We start from the raw sequence: 19,621 nt of genomic DNA on the forward strand, positions 1-19,621 counted from the left end.
TTGTGCTAAAGCACAATAAACGCTCGCAAACGTCCGCTAGTCTGTAAGCACTCTAGGTGCTCCCACGCAGACTGAAACAAACTTTATTTAAATGCCAAAGCGATAGTTTAAAAACAAAAGTTACTTTATATCTATGTTCTAACTCGAGAACTAGGTCATCCAGATCCACGCTCTCTGAGTAAAATTCTATATCTTGTTCTGTCCATTTTACAATGAATTAAACAGTTCCAAATGTGTTTAATTTTTACAAAACCATTACTTACATTTTTTGTGAGAAGATATCTCACTTATTCTCTTTCTTCTAGTGTAATCCGTAATTGTAATGATTCAAAGATCCAGTTTGATAATTGTTGATAGGTATATATTCGACAAATTAAATGTTATGTTAATCTTAGACAAGTGCAGTTCGCACCACATACATACGCAACAATTCTGAAGTTAGCCTCTTGACTCGTTACCAATTTATTTGTACAGTACGTCTGTGGTGGTCATTATCACGGTAAGTTATATGAACACCCATAATAGTTATTTGTTATACAAGAGTGCAAAGTTGCTTTTTAACCGCGGGCTCAATTTTGATGACCGAGCAAGCGAAGGATTCTAAAATAGGGTAGTGTCCAGGGTCGAAATAATGAAATAATATTTAGTCCGCTTTTTAGATAATCAAAAAATATTGGATACGTATTTTTTCTTTTTTTGATTAAACATAAAATGACAAAGATAATACACTTCAAAAATTAGGAGTGGGGGCCTTTTACGTCACAGTGTCCTGAAAATTGTAGCAACTTGTGACGTCACACTCAACTTTAACACGCTATATCTTAACAAGTTCTGATCCAATTTAAAAAAGAAAAAATACGTATCGCTTAATTTTGGACAATCTACAAGACGGACTAATTATTATTTTTTAGGAAACTAGCCTATTGCAACACGAGCGTAGCGAGTGTTTCAATAATTAGAATCCTGAGCGATAGCGACGGAATCAAAAGAGCACAAGGTGAAAAATCTTTGCACTCGAGTGCAACACGTAACTTTTCATCCCACCTCATCGAGGAAATTACTAAAACAAAATGGCGCGGACATATGAGTGTCAAATTAAAAAGATGTACCTATTAAAGTTCATTTATTTGAAAACTCAGTTTAAAAATGAAACGAGGTTAAAAATGTATGTAAAAACAATAATAAAAAATACTTAATTAATTGAATAATTATTTTAGGCAGTATTTTATTTGTTTAATATGTATTTGTATGAAAAGTCTTATCAAGATTGTCACAAATGGAGTATTGCACACGATGTTCTAAATTCAAATCACTTTGCCGCTCTAGAGGATAAAAACGACTTTTGCGCTCAGATATCAAAGGGTAAGGGATTGTTCACACCAAACGTATTGTCCGCCGCTGACTGTGAGTATACTCACAGTCGGCCTCAGTGTGAACGTCGACTCAATCTGCAGTACGCGTACTCACCAAGCCGACAATAGGCTGTAGCGTACGATGCGCTACATGTGTGAACAAAAGAATACGCTCGTGTAGGTTCACACTAGATGCGTACGCTGAGCGGCCGACTATTCTACACATAAAAGAGCTCAGTATTTGAAGCGCGGCGGAGCGGCGGTGCATACGCGGCGGAGCGGCGCTATTCGGCAACTGCGTCCGCGTAGCCAATCCGCGTCCGCCGTGCATAGTCGCGTAGTAAAATAATCGGCTACTGAGAGTCAGCTACAACAGACGACGTAACAGCGTATAGTCGGTTCGGTGTGAACGACAATTTCAATATATATGGAAAAGCAATAAACTGCGTAACGCGCGCTCACAGTCAGCGGCGGACAATACGTTTGGTGTGAACGATGCCAAAAACTACTCTTTCCGAGATGGTGGGATGAAAAATGTATTGCTATTAGTTATCACGGCGTATATTCAAACCGAGAAATATGTACCTTCCTAGTTACAACCAACATTTTTGTCGTCCATATGAGTACATCGTTAAATCGTTTATACTGAAAGTATTTTCGGAGCTAACAAGCTTTCAACTAAATAACATTTTGCTTTGATGCTAAACCAGATTTGGGTCAAATTCTAAAAATATTATATTTACAGTTAAACTGGATATTTTCCGAGAAATTCTTACTAATATTTCAAATGTGAAGGTTAAATCTCAACATTTTTGATATGTTCTAGAAATAGATTATCAATTTGGGAAAATAACGGCATTTGATTTAAATTATTCTACTCATTCAACTGGTAGCGGAAAATTCAAATATTAAGTGGTTTTTTGATGTTTTATCTAAATTAACATTCAATATGAGGCATGATCTTATCGATCTTACTGTTACTGTTACAGCCTTTTTATCGTCTCACCGCTGGGCTGCGGCCTCCTCTCGCACGGAGAAGGATTGAGCATTAATCATCACGCTTGCTCAATGCGGGTTGGTGATTTCAGACTATAGTCCAGGTTTCCTTAAAATGTTTTACTTCACCTTTTTTTATCGATCTTACCTAGGTAAAATAAAAAGAAAAACATCTAATTTTAAATTTTCTGCTACCAGTCGGAGCATTCAACTTAAAACTTGCTTTACGCTAAAACGGCTGAGCTATCTTTGAGACGAAAATAGCTTCTAATCCGGATTTGGTCGTAGTCTAGATAAAAACAAAGTTGCAGGAGAAACCATTTTTTATGCAAGAAATTCTGTATGAATTATCTTCAAGTAAATTATGTTTAAACCAATGACACTAACTTAATGGGATTGGATAAAATACTTACATATATAATAAAATGAATTGTCATACTGTCATGACCACATTAATATACCACACACAGAAACATGATAAATATGCATGGTTCTTCCGAAGCCAAACCGCTGGGAACGATTTGTCAAATTATGAATTCCCTTTTATTTTTCCCCCATTTTTTATGGCCCGTTGACAATACCATTATTATGAAAAATACCCACAATGGCACCATGAATTTATTTTCCGCTCAATTTACATCCTATGGTCCCGGGGGACCAAAATTAGGCCTGGCCTTTTGTCATGTGACCTCTATAGGGATATTACAACTTGCTTACATCATCTGAAAATATACATTCACTATGTTAACTTGGGAATAGCAGGTAATTAGTGGTAAAAATGTGTCTTTTTTAAAATGAGACTATTTAGAATTACTTATAGAAAAGTACATACATGTTTTCATTTCCCTTCGTGATTGGTAGAGAATGACTTGGTAAGGAAAAATGTTCTTAAGCCTGCAAATGTACATAAAGTTAAAATAAAAGCCGATTTATTGTTTCTAGCCCAAATAAAGTCGGTTTTCTTTAAACAAATAAGAACCTAGAAGCTTTTAAGCTCAAACGTAAACCTTTTGGCATACTTAAAAATATATCTATGTGTAAAAGCACCGAGAGGTTTTAACGCAGGTTCTAACAGAGTCAGTACCAAAAATCTGCTTGCAGTAATATTTTCAACAAACCTTACTGACCAAAAGGTGTTACATCACCTAAAAACCAGCTGCAAACTAAAACTGAAAACGTACCTAACATTTTAAACAAATAAAATCGTCAATCCCTAGAGGTGTCCCGGCTTAAGCTTTCAGTTTGCTGACGATTTTCAAAAAGTAGTCGAGTAAATAATGCAGTCGCCTCTATTCATACTATTCCGCTGGGGCTAGCATTTGTTTTAACCATGGAGAACTAAATGACTAGCGGACATGTCATAACGCAAAATCTCCTAAATAGTAGCGTGACAAAATGGACGCGCGGTGTTCGGGGGCGAGAAATGTTACTAGCTTCCATGCACGCTTTCTGTGAAACCCTAACGTTACCAATCAATCAAGACCAATCTTTGATAGATTGGTTTTGATTTAACAAGGAATCCAAAGGCCTCGTTAGTTTTACTACGTAATCACGTCTAATGTGCGTTGCTTGACCTACAAGAAGGCGCCTGACCTACCTTCAATGGCATCTCCGCTGTGTTTCCTTCCTCCGTGGTACAATCCCACTGGGACTAGCGTTTGTTCCAACTAAATTCATTTTAGAAAGTAAGTAAATGAAACTGCAAGGTTTTTATTAAAGTTGACGGTTTTAATGAAGTCATGTTTGCAGTGGTTTGTATGCTGTTGCAAGTTTTTCGACCAAGGCTATGCTAAATTATTTTTAAAGACTTTTTAAAAAGGTGTGCACATTGAATTCCCGGCTGTCATCTAATATCGTAACAGGTAGTCAAAAGCCAGAAAGACAGAGGCAAAGACATCTGGTTGTAGGTACTGGTAACTGGGTCAGATTGGGGAGTGGGACTGGGGAGTTTGTTCCACCACTTCTTTTTCCCAGCAGAAACACATAGGAAGTGGTTAGGGGCGGGCGTTTTGGGGGCTGTCTTTTGTAAATTTGACGTTCAAAAAGTGCTGATTTTCAGCCTACTTTTAATAAATGACTTTTGATTTTGATTTTTTTTATTTGATAGGCAGTCGTTCCATGGTAAAAAGAACTGGTAGTGCTACTTCTGAATAGACTGGAAGCTGATCCTAACATAGTCGGAAAAGGCTAGGCAGATGATGTTTAAGTGTGGAAACAGTGCAATGAAACTATCGGACGACTTAAAGTTTGCTGGGTTCGGGATTCTAAACATAGGTGGAGACGATTAAATAAATGTGAATTTCAGAAGGTACAAGTAATCTGTTTTGATAAAGAAGAACTTTTGTTTCTGACCAAATTCATTTTTAGTAAATGAATAGGAAATTTCCAAATTATCTTATCGTCTGGCCCTATTTTATGTTTTGGTTATTTGAAGCTGAGCTAATTTTGTAATTATTTTGCGAGAGTATAATGAGTTTTTACATAGTTATTTGATATTAGCTGTTTCTCGGACCTTCAACCGCATACATTGTGTATTTATAGTACCAACCTACAATACTTTGGTACCTTTATTGTGACATCGTTTCACATATTACAAACAGTATCGGATTTACTAGGAAGCATGACAATCCTAATAATATTATAAACGAACGAGATTTTCCGTGAACAAACATTCATACATAATAATTGTTTGTTACCCACTCTTTCACGGAAAATCTACTGTATTACTGCATACTGCGGTTTTGATGAAATTGAAGCTTGTCAGTAATAAAGCTTTGTTCAATATTATCAGAATAACAAACATGGTATTTTTTTCCATGCATGAAAGTCAGTAATCATGAAAGTCTATAATTGGCTTACTATATCATATAGAATTGTTATCCCTTTGTTACAGCTGTTGATTCTCCTTCTAGTAAATACATAAATAAATATTTATTTTTAAACCATCAATTTTAGCTCGCTTATATTAGCTTCACTTGTAACTAACTATGTTTGTAAGAAAATCTTTATCATCATCAGCACTATATATCACTGAAATACTTTAAAATATTATAACCTTCACACTTAGTGTATCTTTTAACATATCTACATGTAAAGAGGGAGAGATGAACTACCAGTTTAATTACAAAAGACCTTGTTATTAATATCGCGTACGTGAAGCCGTTGTGTACACAGACGAATATTAGCCATTTTAAGTTAATTGCTATCGTTAACTTAGACGTCTTGTTTGTAGCTAGTTACCGCAAAGATGTGAGATATTAAAGTACTTAATATTGTTGTAAAAGCCTTTGCAATTAAATAAAATAGAGCGGTCTATGAAGGTTAAGTGATTCTTGATGAGTTGATGATCTTGAAAGTATCATCATCTCCCGACCCATTTTCCCAATCATGTTGGGGTCGGCTTCCAGTCTAACGGGATTCAGCTGAGTACCAGTGCTTTACAAGAAGCGACTGCCTATCTGACCTCCTCAACCCAGTTACCCGGGCAACCCGATACCCCTTGGTTAGTCTGGTGTCAGACTTACTGGCTTCTGACTACCCGTAATGACTGCCAAGGATGTTCAATGACAGCCGGGACCTACAGCATACATCACTCTGATAAAAGTAGCCTGTATTTTTTTTTGAAGTATGATTTGAATCGGTTTAGTAGTTTTGGCATGAAAACTGGAAAGACTGACAGAGTTTCCTTTACATTTATAATATTCAGTCACAATAGTACTAGCAGAGATTCCAATAATAGCATGCTTAGGAAGCAACGTCAATTTCACCCAATCTGTCCCCACATTTTCAGGCAAAAATACCAAAAACACTCTAATCTTACACGCGTACTAAACTATAGCAAAGTACAGTCCTACCAAAACTTCATTAAAATAGCTTTTAAGGCGTTCTTTCACAGGATTAAATTTCTTACCGACCGCAAATTATATTTTCACGGACCGCGGTAAAAAGGATCTAAAAATATGGTGATCGCAGGTACATTGTTTTTTAGGGTCGGTAAAAGGTAAAAGTTTGCTAAAGCTGATAATTCGGTTTTTAAGTTTGAAAGCTAATATTTTTCTACTACACGTGTAAATAGGATAAACAAAGGTATTATATTTCATAGGATAAATATCACTAAAAGATATTACGCGTATGTAGATTTAAATTAAGATATTTTTCATAATTTACCTGTTTATAGATACAGTAATAGGTATAATCAACTAGGCTGTTCTTCGCGCTTTGACGCCAAAACTACTGAACTTACAGTTGCCGGCACGGATGTCGGGCTCTCGGCGGAGGAGTGAGGATCGCTTTGCGCACCCGTACGCATAAGGCAATAAGGCAGTAAATCGCTTCTGCGCAGGTGAAGGTCAGGGCTCGACATCCGTGCCGGTAACTGTATTTCAATGTATTTTTGGTAGTCTAGAGCCTGAGAAAACATCTAGGTAGGTACATTTATCCAGATGCGAGAAATAGTTCCCTCAAGACGCAAATGAGACCACTGGCAACAACGAATACATAAATAAACCATTTTCAAACTCCACATAGTAACAGGCTTTCCTATAATTTCCTATAACACTGATGTACGGACGGCAAAACAGTCACTTTGCATTTGATAAGGGTCAAAGTGCCAAAGTACGTAAGAGCGATGTACGGAATACGTTTTAAAGTAAGGTATGTAAGGGACAGGTGAAGGGAACATAGAGAACGTTGTGATGATGCTTAGTTGTTTTACAGTTGATTGTAGAAAAAAATGGTCATATTAAACTATTAAAATTTGAAATATGTAATATTTTTCTTACTTTTATTAGCTGTTACCCTACGCTATATGGTCACTGCGTGCTTGCTTATTATATTGTTCCTATATCGGGTTTAACTTGCTGAAATAATAAAGAATAGAATCCCATCAAAAACATTAAATGTAAAAAAATGCCAAGTCTCTCGATGCAGTCTTTCCATCGTAAAAAGTTTTGAGATCTCATAGAAGCCAAGTCCTATTCAAAATATTTTGTAGTTATAAATCAACATTTAGTAATTGTATCAATAGTTTTCTTTATATTATAATTATAGTGACTTGGCAATGGCAAAATTTTTTGTAAGTGTATAAATATATATCTACTAACTTACAAACTATAACTAAACTAATTAACACGTAAAGTTCTCCGAATATCAATTATTACTACAATATTTTTTAGTTTCGAAATGGTTTTTCATGGACAGATGGCGCTATCAAATGAAAATTATCGAATTATTTTGAAGTACTACTTAGACTGCGCTTTGTAACGAAACCATAGCGCGATTCAGACAGGTACAACGCGATCTATCGAGCGCGCATACAATATTTATCGCAATACAATGGAGTTTTAGCTTTATTAATTTAATGAATTATGAACTTTATGTATTAATTTGTATTAATGATAGTCTATGTATTACATTTATATTATTCTTTTCTATTCTATGTATGTATTCATCCAATTGAATAGGTACTTAAACAACGAACAAAGTTAACAATGCAGTCAAATTCCATACATAATGTTCTTGCCAAACCGCAAATATTAAATTGTTTTCTATGGCATATTATTTTTTATTGTTTTTATAATTTTTCCTTTATATGTGGCTAATGACCTATCTTGGTGCAAAATTTGAAGTTTCTAAGTCTGCTAGAAGTACCTTAGATTTTTGATGATCTGTCAGTGAATCAGTGAGTGACAAAATGGTGTAACTTTGATCGACCGTAACTCCTAAACTGTTAATTCAATTGGCATGTAATTTCGAACTTAAGCTTGTTCCTATGCCTACTATTATTCACCGAAAACCTAAACTCCTAGCTTTGTCCACGTCGAAGATATAGGGGGGGCGAAACAGCCGCGAATCGCTTCGAGAAAAGATGGTACGGCTGTGCCCGTTTTGCTCGAGACTTGGCTGGGGCACTGCCGTGCCCCCAGATTGTATAAAAACCATTAAGCTTTCAAAAGTTGTAACTAAACTCAAAATTTGAAAAACATAATATTATTATTCAAATGAAAGAGTATTGTGTACTGAGAACTTAAAACCTCTTTTTCTAAACAGTTGTGTAATCAAAACCAAAAGAAATGCTTACATAAGATTACTAACCATTATGGATCTATGTTATCTGATTAAATAAATAAATTAAAATTAAATTAAATTAAATAAGTATGTCGGAGACTGTCAATAGTACGGACACTAAACGTCACGCAAGCGCGCCCTCTGGTGGCGTTTCCGGTGAAACAACATTTTGGCGCGCTTGGCAGAGTAGTGGTGGTCGGCGTGGCGTCCGCGGAGCTCAGTCTTGGTCGAGTCGTCGTGCTGCGCACATCTCGATACTGCCTTTCGTTACGTGTAGTGTACCTAGTGTTATTGCCTAGTGTTGTAGTACTGTTGTAGATCCATATTGTAAAGTGTGTAAAGTGTCTTTTGAAATTAAAGTGTAAAGGTTCTTCTAACCTAACAGACAGACTGTGTTGCTGGGGAGTTTGTTCCGCCACTTCTTCTCCCCAAGCCAAAACACATAGGAAGTGGCGAAGGGCGGGCGTTTTGGGGGCTGTCTTTTGTTCTGAATAATTTGAATAAACGTTTTTGAGTTTTGAGTTTCTTTGAGTTATCTCTTTGCTTCATTACCCTAACTGATGTCGGACGATAGTGCCATCCTTGATGTTCGCCTCCGACAAGTATATAATATAATTTCAAATATACAACAAACCTACATATTCGGACACAAACTCTTCGACGAAACCTCTAAAAGACAAAGTACTATGTGCTTATGACGACATACTGGCCGATTTTCGATCATGTCGGCTAGACATTTGCTATACCTACGCGCTACAAATAAACTAAATAATCAATAACATTTCCTCTAATAAACTCATTAAGGTTGCCATAAAAAAGTGACGTAAATCGCGCCAATTGCTGACGAAGCTATAGTTTATAGGCCATAAAGTGTGGTCAAATAAAATATCGCGAACGAGTGGCTTTTCATCCCGGTCACAATTTTATGGGTTTCAAGGGAAAATTGCTTATATTTACACCAGTTACTGGTGTGCTGTAAAAATATTGCTATGTCATCATCATCATATGTTCTGGGCAAAGACAGAGGTCATATGGAATTTAAATAAAAAAAAACGCTGATACTTTTTCCAAACTTCTAATTCAATCAGACTAGAACGAGCGGGTGTATCAACCACCAACTTCCAGACTGCTGCTTTGTGAAAGTTTCTAAAGCCCACAAAAACAAATTAAAAGAGTCTATGGCGATAAAGTAAGAATAAAAATAAAATAAGAATTTTTAACGATGGTGATGATGATGATGAGAAGATCTATGACAAAACATTTGTATCAGTTTCGATCTAATCTTTCGTCTTTCGACGCGACACAGTATAATTTAATTGAAACAAATAGCTGACGAAATCGCTTACGGAAGCTGGTATGGTCATAAATAAAAAAAATTTGGGGACTCAATAAATAGTTTGAAAGTTCCACCCACAACATAGAAAATAATATATTACGTCGAAAAGTAACCAATAATTAACCCGATTTGTCCTCCACGACCTTTCAAAAAGTCATCAGATTTGTACGTAGGTATTAATATAAATTATAACTCCCACATTTTATCGATTAGGTAATATTTATTACTGTCGATTTTAATATTAATGAAATCTTATTGGTAACTGTTTCCTCTTTGAAAACAATAAATAAATAAATTGAACAATAAAGGTTTTTCAAAACACCTACTCTACTGCCTACTCTTGATATATTTAAAGGGAGTTTAGACACCCACTTATCAAAATTGGTAATGTGTAGGTGTATTAGAAAATTATTTGAAATAAACATTAAAATTCTATTTAATTATCAATTTAGAAAGTTAATAACTTTTGGTTTCTATCTATTTATTTTGAAAAATAAGTAACTTTTCGTACTCATCTATTTATTTATTATGAAATTAAACCACCTACTACTCTGCTTACTCTTAACTATCAGAGTGAACTACTTTGAAGGGATTTTTACGTCAATATTACTAACTGTTTCCCGCGGTTCCTCTTACTCCTGATCTCTCTTGCCATTTAAGAACATACATATAAGTAAATTCATCATCATCATCATCATCCTCCTGCCCTTATCCCAATTTTATTTGGGGTCGGCGCTAAGTAAATTGTATCACTATAAAATAACTTTGTCATGCTTTATTTAATCAAGTCAGTCAAGTATATTATGAATTATATTATTTTCCGCCACTTTTTCTTCCAAACAAAAACAAGTGGTGAAGTGTGGGCGTTTTGGAGGTTGTAATTTGACCTAGTGGAAGTCGTGGTGGCCTAGTGGGTAAAAGGACCAACCTCAAGTATGAGGGCGCGGGGTCGATCCCAGGTCAGGCAAGTACCAATGCAACTTTTCTAAGTTTGTATGTACTTTCTAAGTACATACAAACTTAGAAAAACTAGACTGTGTTTCGGATGGCACGTTAAACTGTAGGTCCCGGCTGTCAGTGAACATCCTTGGCAGTCGTTACGGGTAGGTAGTCAGAAGCCAGAAAGTCTGACACCAGTCTAACCAAGGGGTATCGGGTTGCCCGGGTTACTGGGTTGAGGAGGTCAGATAGGCAGTCGCTTCTTGTAAAGCACTGGTACTCAGCTGAATCCGGTTAGACTGGAAGCCGACCCCAACGTGATTGGGAAAAGGCTCGGAGGATGATGATGATGAATTTTGACGTTCCAACGAAAGTACCGTTAATCAGCCTATACTTTGAGTGAACGCCTTTGATTTTCCAAAATATAACAGGGATCAACGAGTTATACACAAACGAACGAACAAGCTTTTCAGCTTTATAATCAGTCTAGATTAACTAAGTATAAGTCTAGGATTAATAGGATTTCTTTCCAATACTGAATTCTCCTGCGAGCTCACGTCAATCAGAGGGTCAAGTTACATCTTACCCTCTGACCCTTTACCCGTTGACCTAGCCGTGACCTCCGACATTAGTATTGTGATTTATTAATATTTATTACTATTGGCCTATTGGGATCTTTGGAATTATTACGATTTAATATCTTTTGGGGTTTGGTAATGATAGATAATAATGGATGAAGTTTTAGTTTTAAGTATTAAGATGAATAATTTATCAACGGTTTATGGTTTAGTTTTTTTGTGTGTCAAGGTATTAATTTTAAAACATTATTGCAAATTAAATAGTCTGTTGACCAAGAATTTGGAAGCGGTGGGTGGCTCCGTTTGACAGAAATGATAAAATGAAGTTTGATTACTAAACATATTTAGGTAAAGCAGGTGAGATTTAAATTCTCCATATGCGCCTAAACGAAAGCCTTGTTAGTTCAATAATAAAGTTAACCTAGAAGAAGACGCCTGAACTACCTGGCTAATGGCAATCTTCAATCGTTCTTTTGAGGATGGCGTCTTTCCGGATGAATGGAAAAAAGCTCGAATCGTACCTGTCTTTAAAAAAGGAGATCAGAATAATGTAAAGAATTACCGTCCTATTTCCATTCTGTCTTGTTTTTCAAAATTGTGTGAGTCCCTACTATGTCCTATCATTACAAAATACATGAATAGTATCATCACAACTGCACAACATGGCTTTATAACCGGCCGCGCCGTTCAAACGAACCTTGTGTCTTTTGTGTCGGATCTGTCTGTGGCTGTTGACAACGGGAAACAAATTGATGCTATATACACAGACTTTTCTAGTGCTTTTGAAAAAGTCAGTCATCCCCTTTTGCTGTGTAAACTTGAATCCCTTGGCATACACGGAAGTCTTTTAAATTGGTTTCAATCCTACCTATTCCAAAGACCACAAACAGTATCAGTAAAGGGGTATGACTCAGAAATATACTTTGCCAGGTCTGGCGTGCCGCAGGGCTCTCATCTTGGACCCACTTTATTCACTGTTTTTATCAATGATATCACAAATGAAATTAAACACTCAAAATTGTCCCTATACGCAGATGATCTAAAGATATATCGAGAAGTAAATTCTACATCCGATGTTGATCTTATTCAAAAAGACCTTGACCGAATTCGAGACTGGTGTCAAAAAAATTCAATGACTCTCAACGCATCTAAATGTTATCACATCAAGTACACAAAAAGAAGAGCTCCTATACACTCAAATTACAACATTGACGGAACAATATTGCAAGAAGTCAATGAAATTAGAGATCTGGGTGTTATTATAGACAGTAAATTAACATTTTCCTCACATATTAACGCGGCAGCAAAAAAAGGAGCTCGGATGTTAGGATTCATAAAAAGAAATACCAAAGAGTTTCGTCTTATACGGACAAAAAAAATATTATATTATAGTCTTGTACAAAGTCATCTGGAATTTGCCTCTGAAGTGTGGAATCCCATATATGCTGTACAATCTCAGAGGATTGAGAGTATCCAACGAGCGTTTACCAGACATCTGGCGTATATCTCGTCCGGAATTTCACATAGGGTCCCATACTACCAAAGACTAAATTTCTTTAAAATGAATACTCTCCATAATCGTCGCAAAATTCATGACATTCAATTCTTACACAAACTCATTAATGGAAAGACAGATTGTAGCGAATTAGTTCATCACATCAAACTTGCTGTTCCCACCAGAATACCGCGATACCCAATCACCAAACCATTCCACATTCCATTTTACAGAACCAATGTTGGTAAACGCTCGCCTATGTCACGAATTTGCAGTGAATATAACTCTTTGTGCGGGAGCTCAGACAATTTTGATATTTTCCATGATCCCTATAATAAATTTAAGCGCAATATAAATGCCTCTTATAAATTAAATTTTGCACAAAATTGACCAATTTGAATAGTACCTTGTCATTTGCCTCGTATCGATTCTTCTTCTTTTTTTTTATTATTATTTTTGTTATGCATAGTTTGGTTTAGTTTAATTTAAGTTATTTTTAATTTGAACGTTGTGCGCACCTATAATTGACATATTTACGCAGGACCTATTACAATTGTAAACGTATATATGTGAACGTATTTGTAAATAAGTTGTTGGTGTGCCTAAATAAATAAATAAATAAATAAATGGCATCTCTGCTCATCTTTCCTTGCTCCGTCATCACGTTCTTAATAACATATCCATGTAAATTTCCATTCTACAGGTGCACAATGCCTCGCGTGATGAAGTGCCTGGTGTACATCGGCGTGGCTGCCTTCCTGCATCAGCTGCCGAGGTTCTTCGACCGGCGGTACGTCCCGCAGATCACAGTCTGGCGAGGACACTTCGAAGAAGTCTGCAGAGTAAGTAGACCTCGTCTGCCTAGCCTTTTCCTAACTATGATAGGATCGGGACCCAGTAAGATGATTGCCATTAAGTGGAGTGACTGCCTACTTGACCTCCTGTACCTAGTTATTTGGGGAACACTTTTGGTACCTACCCTTTTACTTTACTCTATCTATTGGATCAGTATTTTTTGGTATCAAAGCGCAACTGAGTTACTTACTTTCGCATTTACATCTATTTCATAGTGAACCACTGTACCCACAACTGCCTCGCCATTTGTCAGTTTCCGATATTTGTAAAATCTGATAAATTCTGACCATCATCGCTCGAACCGCGCAGCTCGTATAGGCAAAATTGATCCTAATCTATGCCGTTCCCCATTCAAAAAGAGGTCTACAGTCTACAACTACCCTCAGACGACAAATAGACCAATATCGATCGAAAATATTTGGCAAAAATGTCCCCATTGGACCGTATCGAACGGGATCATTTTCAGAAGTCCATAGACGGTCCCAGTAGATTCTAAACACGTTTGCACCGTGATTAGGGTTGGGAAGATATGTCAGTCAATGTCATCCCTTTTTTATTAGGGCTTAGATTCTGATCTATAATGGGAAAGGGTAGCATTGGAGAAAATACCCCTTTTTGGCAAAAAGAGGTTATGGTTTTTGAGGTATGTTTGTAAACTATGAAAGGAGACAAAAAACAAAAGATTACATTAACAGAAAAATAAATATAAATCAAAACTATATAAACGAAAAAGTTGCAAAATGGTACATAAAGTTTTAAAGTTGACTGAACGATTTTATTTTTCGAAAACGAACGCAAGATTACAATTTCTAAATGTACCTACTAGATAATATTCAGATACGTCCGAAAATAGAATCATATTGAAATTACAACTGCATGTTTTTTTTCCTGTAAAAACGAAACTACTGAGAAACAAATAATACAGATGACGATAAAAGAATTACCATACGCGAATACACATAAGTAAATAAACAAACAGTTAATGAAAACACAATAACAATCATTATTTTTTCAATCGACTGAACTCGATACCGATAACATTCGATTCACAATACCGAATAATATGAATCGATTTGAAACCCGTAATGTCAGTGCACACAAAATTCATTATATCAATCAAAATGTCAAGATATCATTCATCATTCACTCGTTCATTCAATAAAAAGTTCACAACGGTATTGAATGCAAATATATTTTTTTATCAAATATTAATTTGAACGTTTATTTACTTTTAATAAAAAGTTATGATATTGTGTTCATCGGGTAAATTGGTAGAAATAAAATAATATACGTTCTTAGTTACTTTTTATTTGTTGTTTACATTAATTTAGTTCATGTTATAAGCCTGAATGATCATGACTTTTCATTAAAATTAAGTCTTGGTAATACCAATGAAACTACTGGTAAAATGGTTTGGATGTGCTATCAAAGTTACCTGAAGTTATAATTTACCTAATTTGACTTTAAGTTTACCAATTGAGTTTCTTCGCGTTGGTCTTTATGAGATTTCGACAACTGAAGTCGTCACAAACTTATCTTATTTACCTAACTTTAATCTGTTTAACACCAAACTTAGGGATATTAAGTTTTCTAACTCGTGGCTATAATAAAAAAAAATTGTTTATAGTATATTTTTCTCTTTTCCAGATCGAAATGGCTCCCTGGGTGCACGCAATATCACTGGACGCGTACTTCATAACCTACTACGGCTTCAGGGTCTTATTCGTTCATCTCATCCCTTGCACATCTCTAGTAGTCCTCAATGTCTTACTCTTCAGAGCTATGAGGACCGCACAAATAAACAGGCAAAGACTCTTCAAGGAGAACAGAAAATCCGAGTGCAGAAAGCTGAGAGACTCAAACTGTACTACATTAATGCTTATAGTCGTTGTCACGGTCTTTTTGCTGGTCGAAATCCCAGTCGCTGTCGTCACTATCTTACATATAATATCTAGCACTATTGTCGAAATTCTAGACTATTATATAGCCAACATCTTGATTTTAATCACTAATTTCTTCATCTTAGTTTCTTATCCTATCAATTTTGCGATCTATTGTGGCATGTCAAGACAGTTTCGAGAGACTTTCAAAGAGCTTTTTATAAGGGGCGCGGTGACGAGTAGGAAAAATGGCGGATCCAGTAGGTATTCCCTAGTGAATGGCCCTAGGACTTGCACGAACGAAACTGTGCTTTAAATTTTTCGTATTTTTGTAAATATTCTTATGAGTAGTTTTTAAGGATTTTTTGAATTGTTTTTTTAATTGTCTATGTATGTACTGTTAGGACATATCAATTATGGAAAATGGAAAATTCTGTTTTTATTTTCAAATAATATGAAAAGTTTCGAAAAATTTACCTTCTACAAAAAAAGTTAATTTATTCTCATTTTTATTATGGATGGCACAAATGTTTGTTAAAATATAATAATAAGTGTATAAAAATTAAACGTCGATTTTTATTGAATGTAAAACATTGTACAAAAACGACGAATTCTAGGGTTTATACCAAAATAAAATATAGTAAAAAATGTAAGTAGTTTAGCGATGTATAATTTGCATTTATATTTGCTTATTGTATAAATATAAAAAATATATAATTTGTGTATACTTTTTCGCGGCTGTGAGATTACCTGATCAAAAGTTGATAATAAATGATTAATTTTGTTATATTTAATATATTTTGTATATTGATTAGCTAATCACACGGCCTTTGAATGGTGAGCCCCCATTTCGGAAAAGTATCAAAAATTTTGTAAATATTATACAAATAAAAAAAAATACAATTATTTAGTTCTCAATGTGCTTTTATTATTCAGGAATTTTAGAATAAGATGAAAAACGATTTATGAGATATTTGTAAATTTATATAAAAATATATTAAAAATAAAAGTAGATATGTGTAAAAATGTGTAAGTATTTATAAAAAGTCAAATGGTACTAAATGTTTATGTTGTAACTATATGTTATCAATGTTTGTAATGCTTCCTTATTTTAATGGTAGATAATCTTTTAGATTAGGACAAAATAGAGAAAAAAATTGAAATAGTTGCGCCACAGTCGCGCTATAGTTGCCCAACTATCATGCAATGTTAAGTCCTAATCTTAACTATACAGCGACAGTCATAGAACCTAATTTAAAATGTTAACATTTTGTAAATTAATTCGGACCATGGCGAATTGAATATTATGTTAGGTGCATATTATTAAAAGTAAATAAATAAATTATATAAATTCATTTGTTTTATTCACCTCCGAGTTGCGAAATCAAAGACAAATGACAATCTCACAAAAGCTCTGAAGATAGTCTCTACTTACGGATCGAGCACACACACATATGTACATTATAATATCATACTAGCTTTTGCCCGCAGTTCCATCTGGCTTCTGAGAGAACTACCATCTGACGTACAAGCTTTATTACTGCCAAGTTTCATCAAAATCCATTCAGCGGTTCTCGCGTGAACAAGTACAGTCAACTTCATGTCAGTGGTAACAGTTGTATAGGAAAATCGTACTTATTACTATTGAGTTAAGGTGCATGACAGTTACCACATACATCCTTACAAACTTTCGCATGAATAATATTTACTTAGTTAGCGTTGTAAAAGTGAATTACTAAGCAAAGAAAGTAAGTAGTGCTACTTCATATTTTCCACTACTCATACATGGTAAATTGTGTACCTTTCTATCTATACATAGGTAAATAGAATTATTATGGTAGACGAACATACGTTAACCAAACGCGCCCATCGTTTCGAAATCAAGGGGAGGTCTCGCACTAATCTAACTTTAAGCGTACTTTTAGAATTCAAAATATATTTTCACTAAAACACTACAACTTTTAAACACCTACGGTCCCCATTTAGTCCCTAAAACGATCTAGTGCTAAAGAGGGTCAGCGAGGGACCCGTCAAAATTGATATTTAACTAAAACTGTCCCTTTACGAACTAATAACTGGAAAAGTTTAATCGAATTGAGTATACGTAACTATGGTTTAACAGTAAGAGGTTTTATTAAATTACTGGTATATTATCTGGTCTGTCTAGTCTTTTTCCATCTATGTTATCTATTATATTCATATATATCATTACGGTCACGTTGACCTGCAACCATGAATACAAGAAACAATGCTTTAAGCACCAGCATAGAAAAAAGATAATACAAATAGTCCATAGTGAGTATAATACAAATAAAGGTAAAGGTAAATTACAATTCTGTTCTGAAGTTAGCCGTTTAACTTTTTTTTTGGTAGATTTAGTCTAGCCACTTTGGACAAACAGAGCTTCTTACACACACACAGGAGGTATAGGAGTGTCTTATACATTTTACATACTTACCATATATTTTTGTTTAGAATTCGGCTTCAATAGCGTCAAACAGGGCATTATATACCTCTACATGAAAGCTGAATCACCCCTTCACTGGAGCACAACATGAAAACCTAATTCGCTAATTCTTAGAGCAATTAATCAACCGGACACGCCATTCCGATGCCTTCCCTTCAGAGACAGAGGGCAGAGGTATAGAACGCTGGACATAAAATTCATGTTGAACAAAATAGAATGAAAAAAAAACAAATCATACTAAAACAAGTTAACATTGTGTTACTCGATTTTGTCAAATAATGAAATCGAAATGCTCGAGTGAGCTATCACTATTTGATTTTTTTCGCATAGAGATTAGCGCTCAAAGCGGCTCCGTTAAGTTCGATGATCTAAACCCTATTTCAATAGTTCAAGCGCCTAAATTAGAATAGTTATGTACCAGCGATGCTTTGTGTATTGAAGTACTGAAGTCAAAAACACGATTATATTACCGGTTTTTGAACGCTTATGCGTTTTGGGCGGTGGTTACCATGCAAGTGTATGCAATTAATCAGACTGTACAGAAGCGAGTAATTGAGTAAGTATATGTGTTTATAACTTCTTCACATGCAAACGGCTGAACAGATTTTTATGAAACTTGGCAGGATCTCAGCTATATAGTGAAGTTGCTTCACACTTTATAAAAAACTAGCTTCTGCCAGCGGTTTCACCTCGGTTCAACCTCTGCACGAACCCGGATAAAAAGTAGCCTATAGCCTTCCTCGATAAGTGGGCTATCTAACACCGAAAGAATTGTTCAAATCGGACCAGTAGTTCCTGAGATTAGCGCGTTCAAACAAACAAACAAACAAACTCTTCAGCTCTATAATAAAAAATAGAGAGAAAAATCAGCATTTAAATTTTTTGTCATATACTTTTTTATTTTTCTGTGTATGTCTTAAGAGGTATATCGCAAGTGAGATATATTTTGTTATGTTTTGCAGATGCAAAACTACAATACTTTTTCTCTCTTATGTTGTTGGTGACCCTTCTGACCTTGCCATACCATAGCCAGTTATAGAGCACCAATAAAACTTAATTTACGAGTACAGTAATGAAAAGAGGTGCGCCTATGATTGCCTCTAATTCAATACACAGCGTTATTATCCCATGGGGTTGGGCCATGGAGAACAAATGACTAGCGGAAGAGAAATGAAATGAGGGAGACGAGGAACGTTACTGTCTTCGTCCTTTGGATCCGACCAATTTTTAAATGTCAACGATGGTTGACAGATGTCATAAATAACCCGAACAACTTATTAGTGGAATAAATACTAATTGACACAAACACGAGACATAAAATACATTAAAACAAAAGGTTGCGCCCATAGAAAAAAAATACATTAATAACAAATGTTCTGCCAACTAGATCCAGTTCAGAATTATGCCAGACATGACAGCTACGGCCTGATGCTGGTTTTCAACGGACAACCCGACAACCGGACCGGAGGAGATGCTCCTCCGGTCCGGTTGTCGGGTTGTCGGGTGTCAATCGGAGTTAGAGAGAAAAATAATAAAACTACGAAACTATGAAAAAGTGCAAAGATAGTGCATTTTGTAACTGATGATTTTGGTTATGCCCACCGTACGGATTTGACCTAGAAGAAGGCGCCTGACCTACCTGCATTATATGGCATCT

The 19,621-nt window shown here is 35.5% G+C and overlaps 1 protein-coding gene across 1 annotated transcript in view; it reads left to right on the forward strand.

The window, feature by feature from the left end:
- Nucleotides 1–16,700, forward strand: part of LOC110371493 (sex peptide receptor) — a 285,637-nt gene extending 268,937 nt beyond the window's left edge. The window contains exons 9-10 of the mRNA XM_064042429.1: nucleotides 13,466–13,604; nucleotides 15,265–16,700. Coding sequence (XP_063898499.1) covers nucleotides 13,466–13,604; nucleotides 15,265–15,813 — 688 coding nt within the window. The 3' untranslated portion in view covers nucleotides 15,814–16,700. The remainder of the gene's footprint in view (nucleotides 1–13,465; nucleotides 13,605–15,264) is intronic.
- Nucleotides 16,701–19,621: the final 2,921 nt, after the last annotated feature.

Source organism: Helicoverpa armigera, chromosome 28 (assembly GCF_030705265.1).
Source record: "Helicoverpa armigera isolate CAAS_96S chromosome 28, ASM3070526v1, whole genome shotgun sequence".
NCBI classification, from domain to species: domain Eukaryota; kingdom Metazoa; phylum Arthropoda; class Insecta; order Lepidoptera; family Noctuidae; genus Helicoverpa; species Helicoverpa armigera.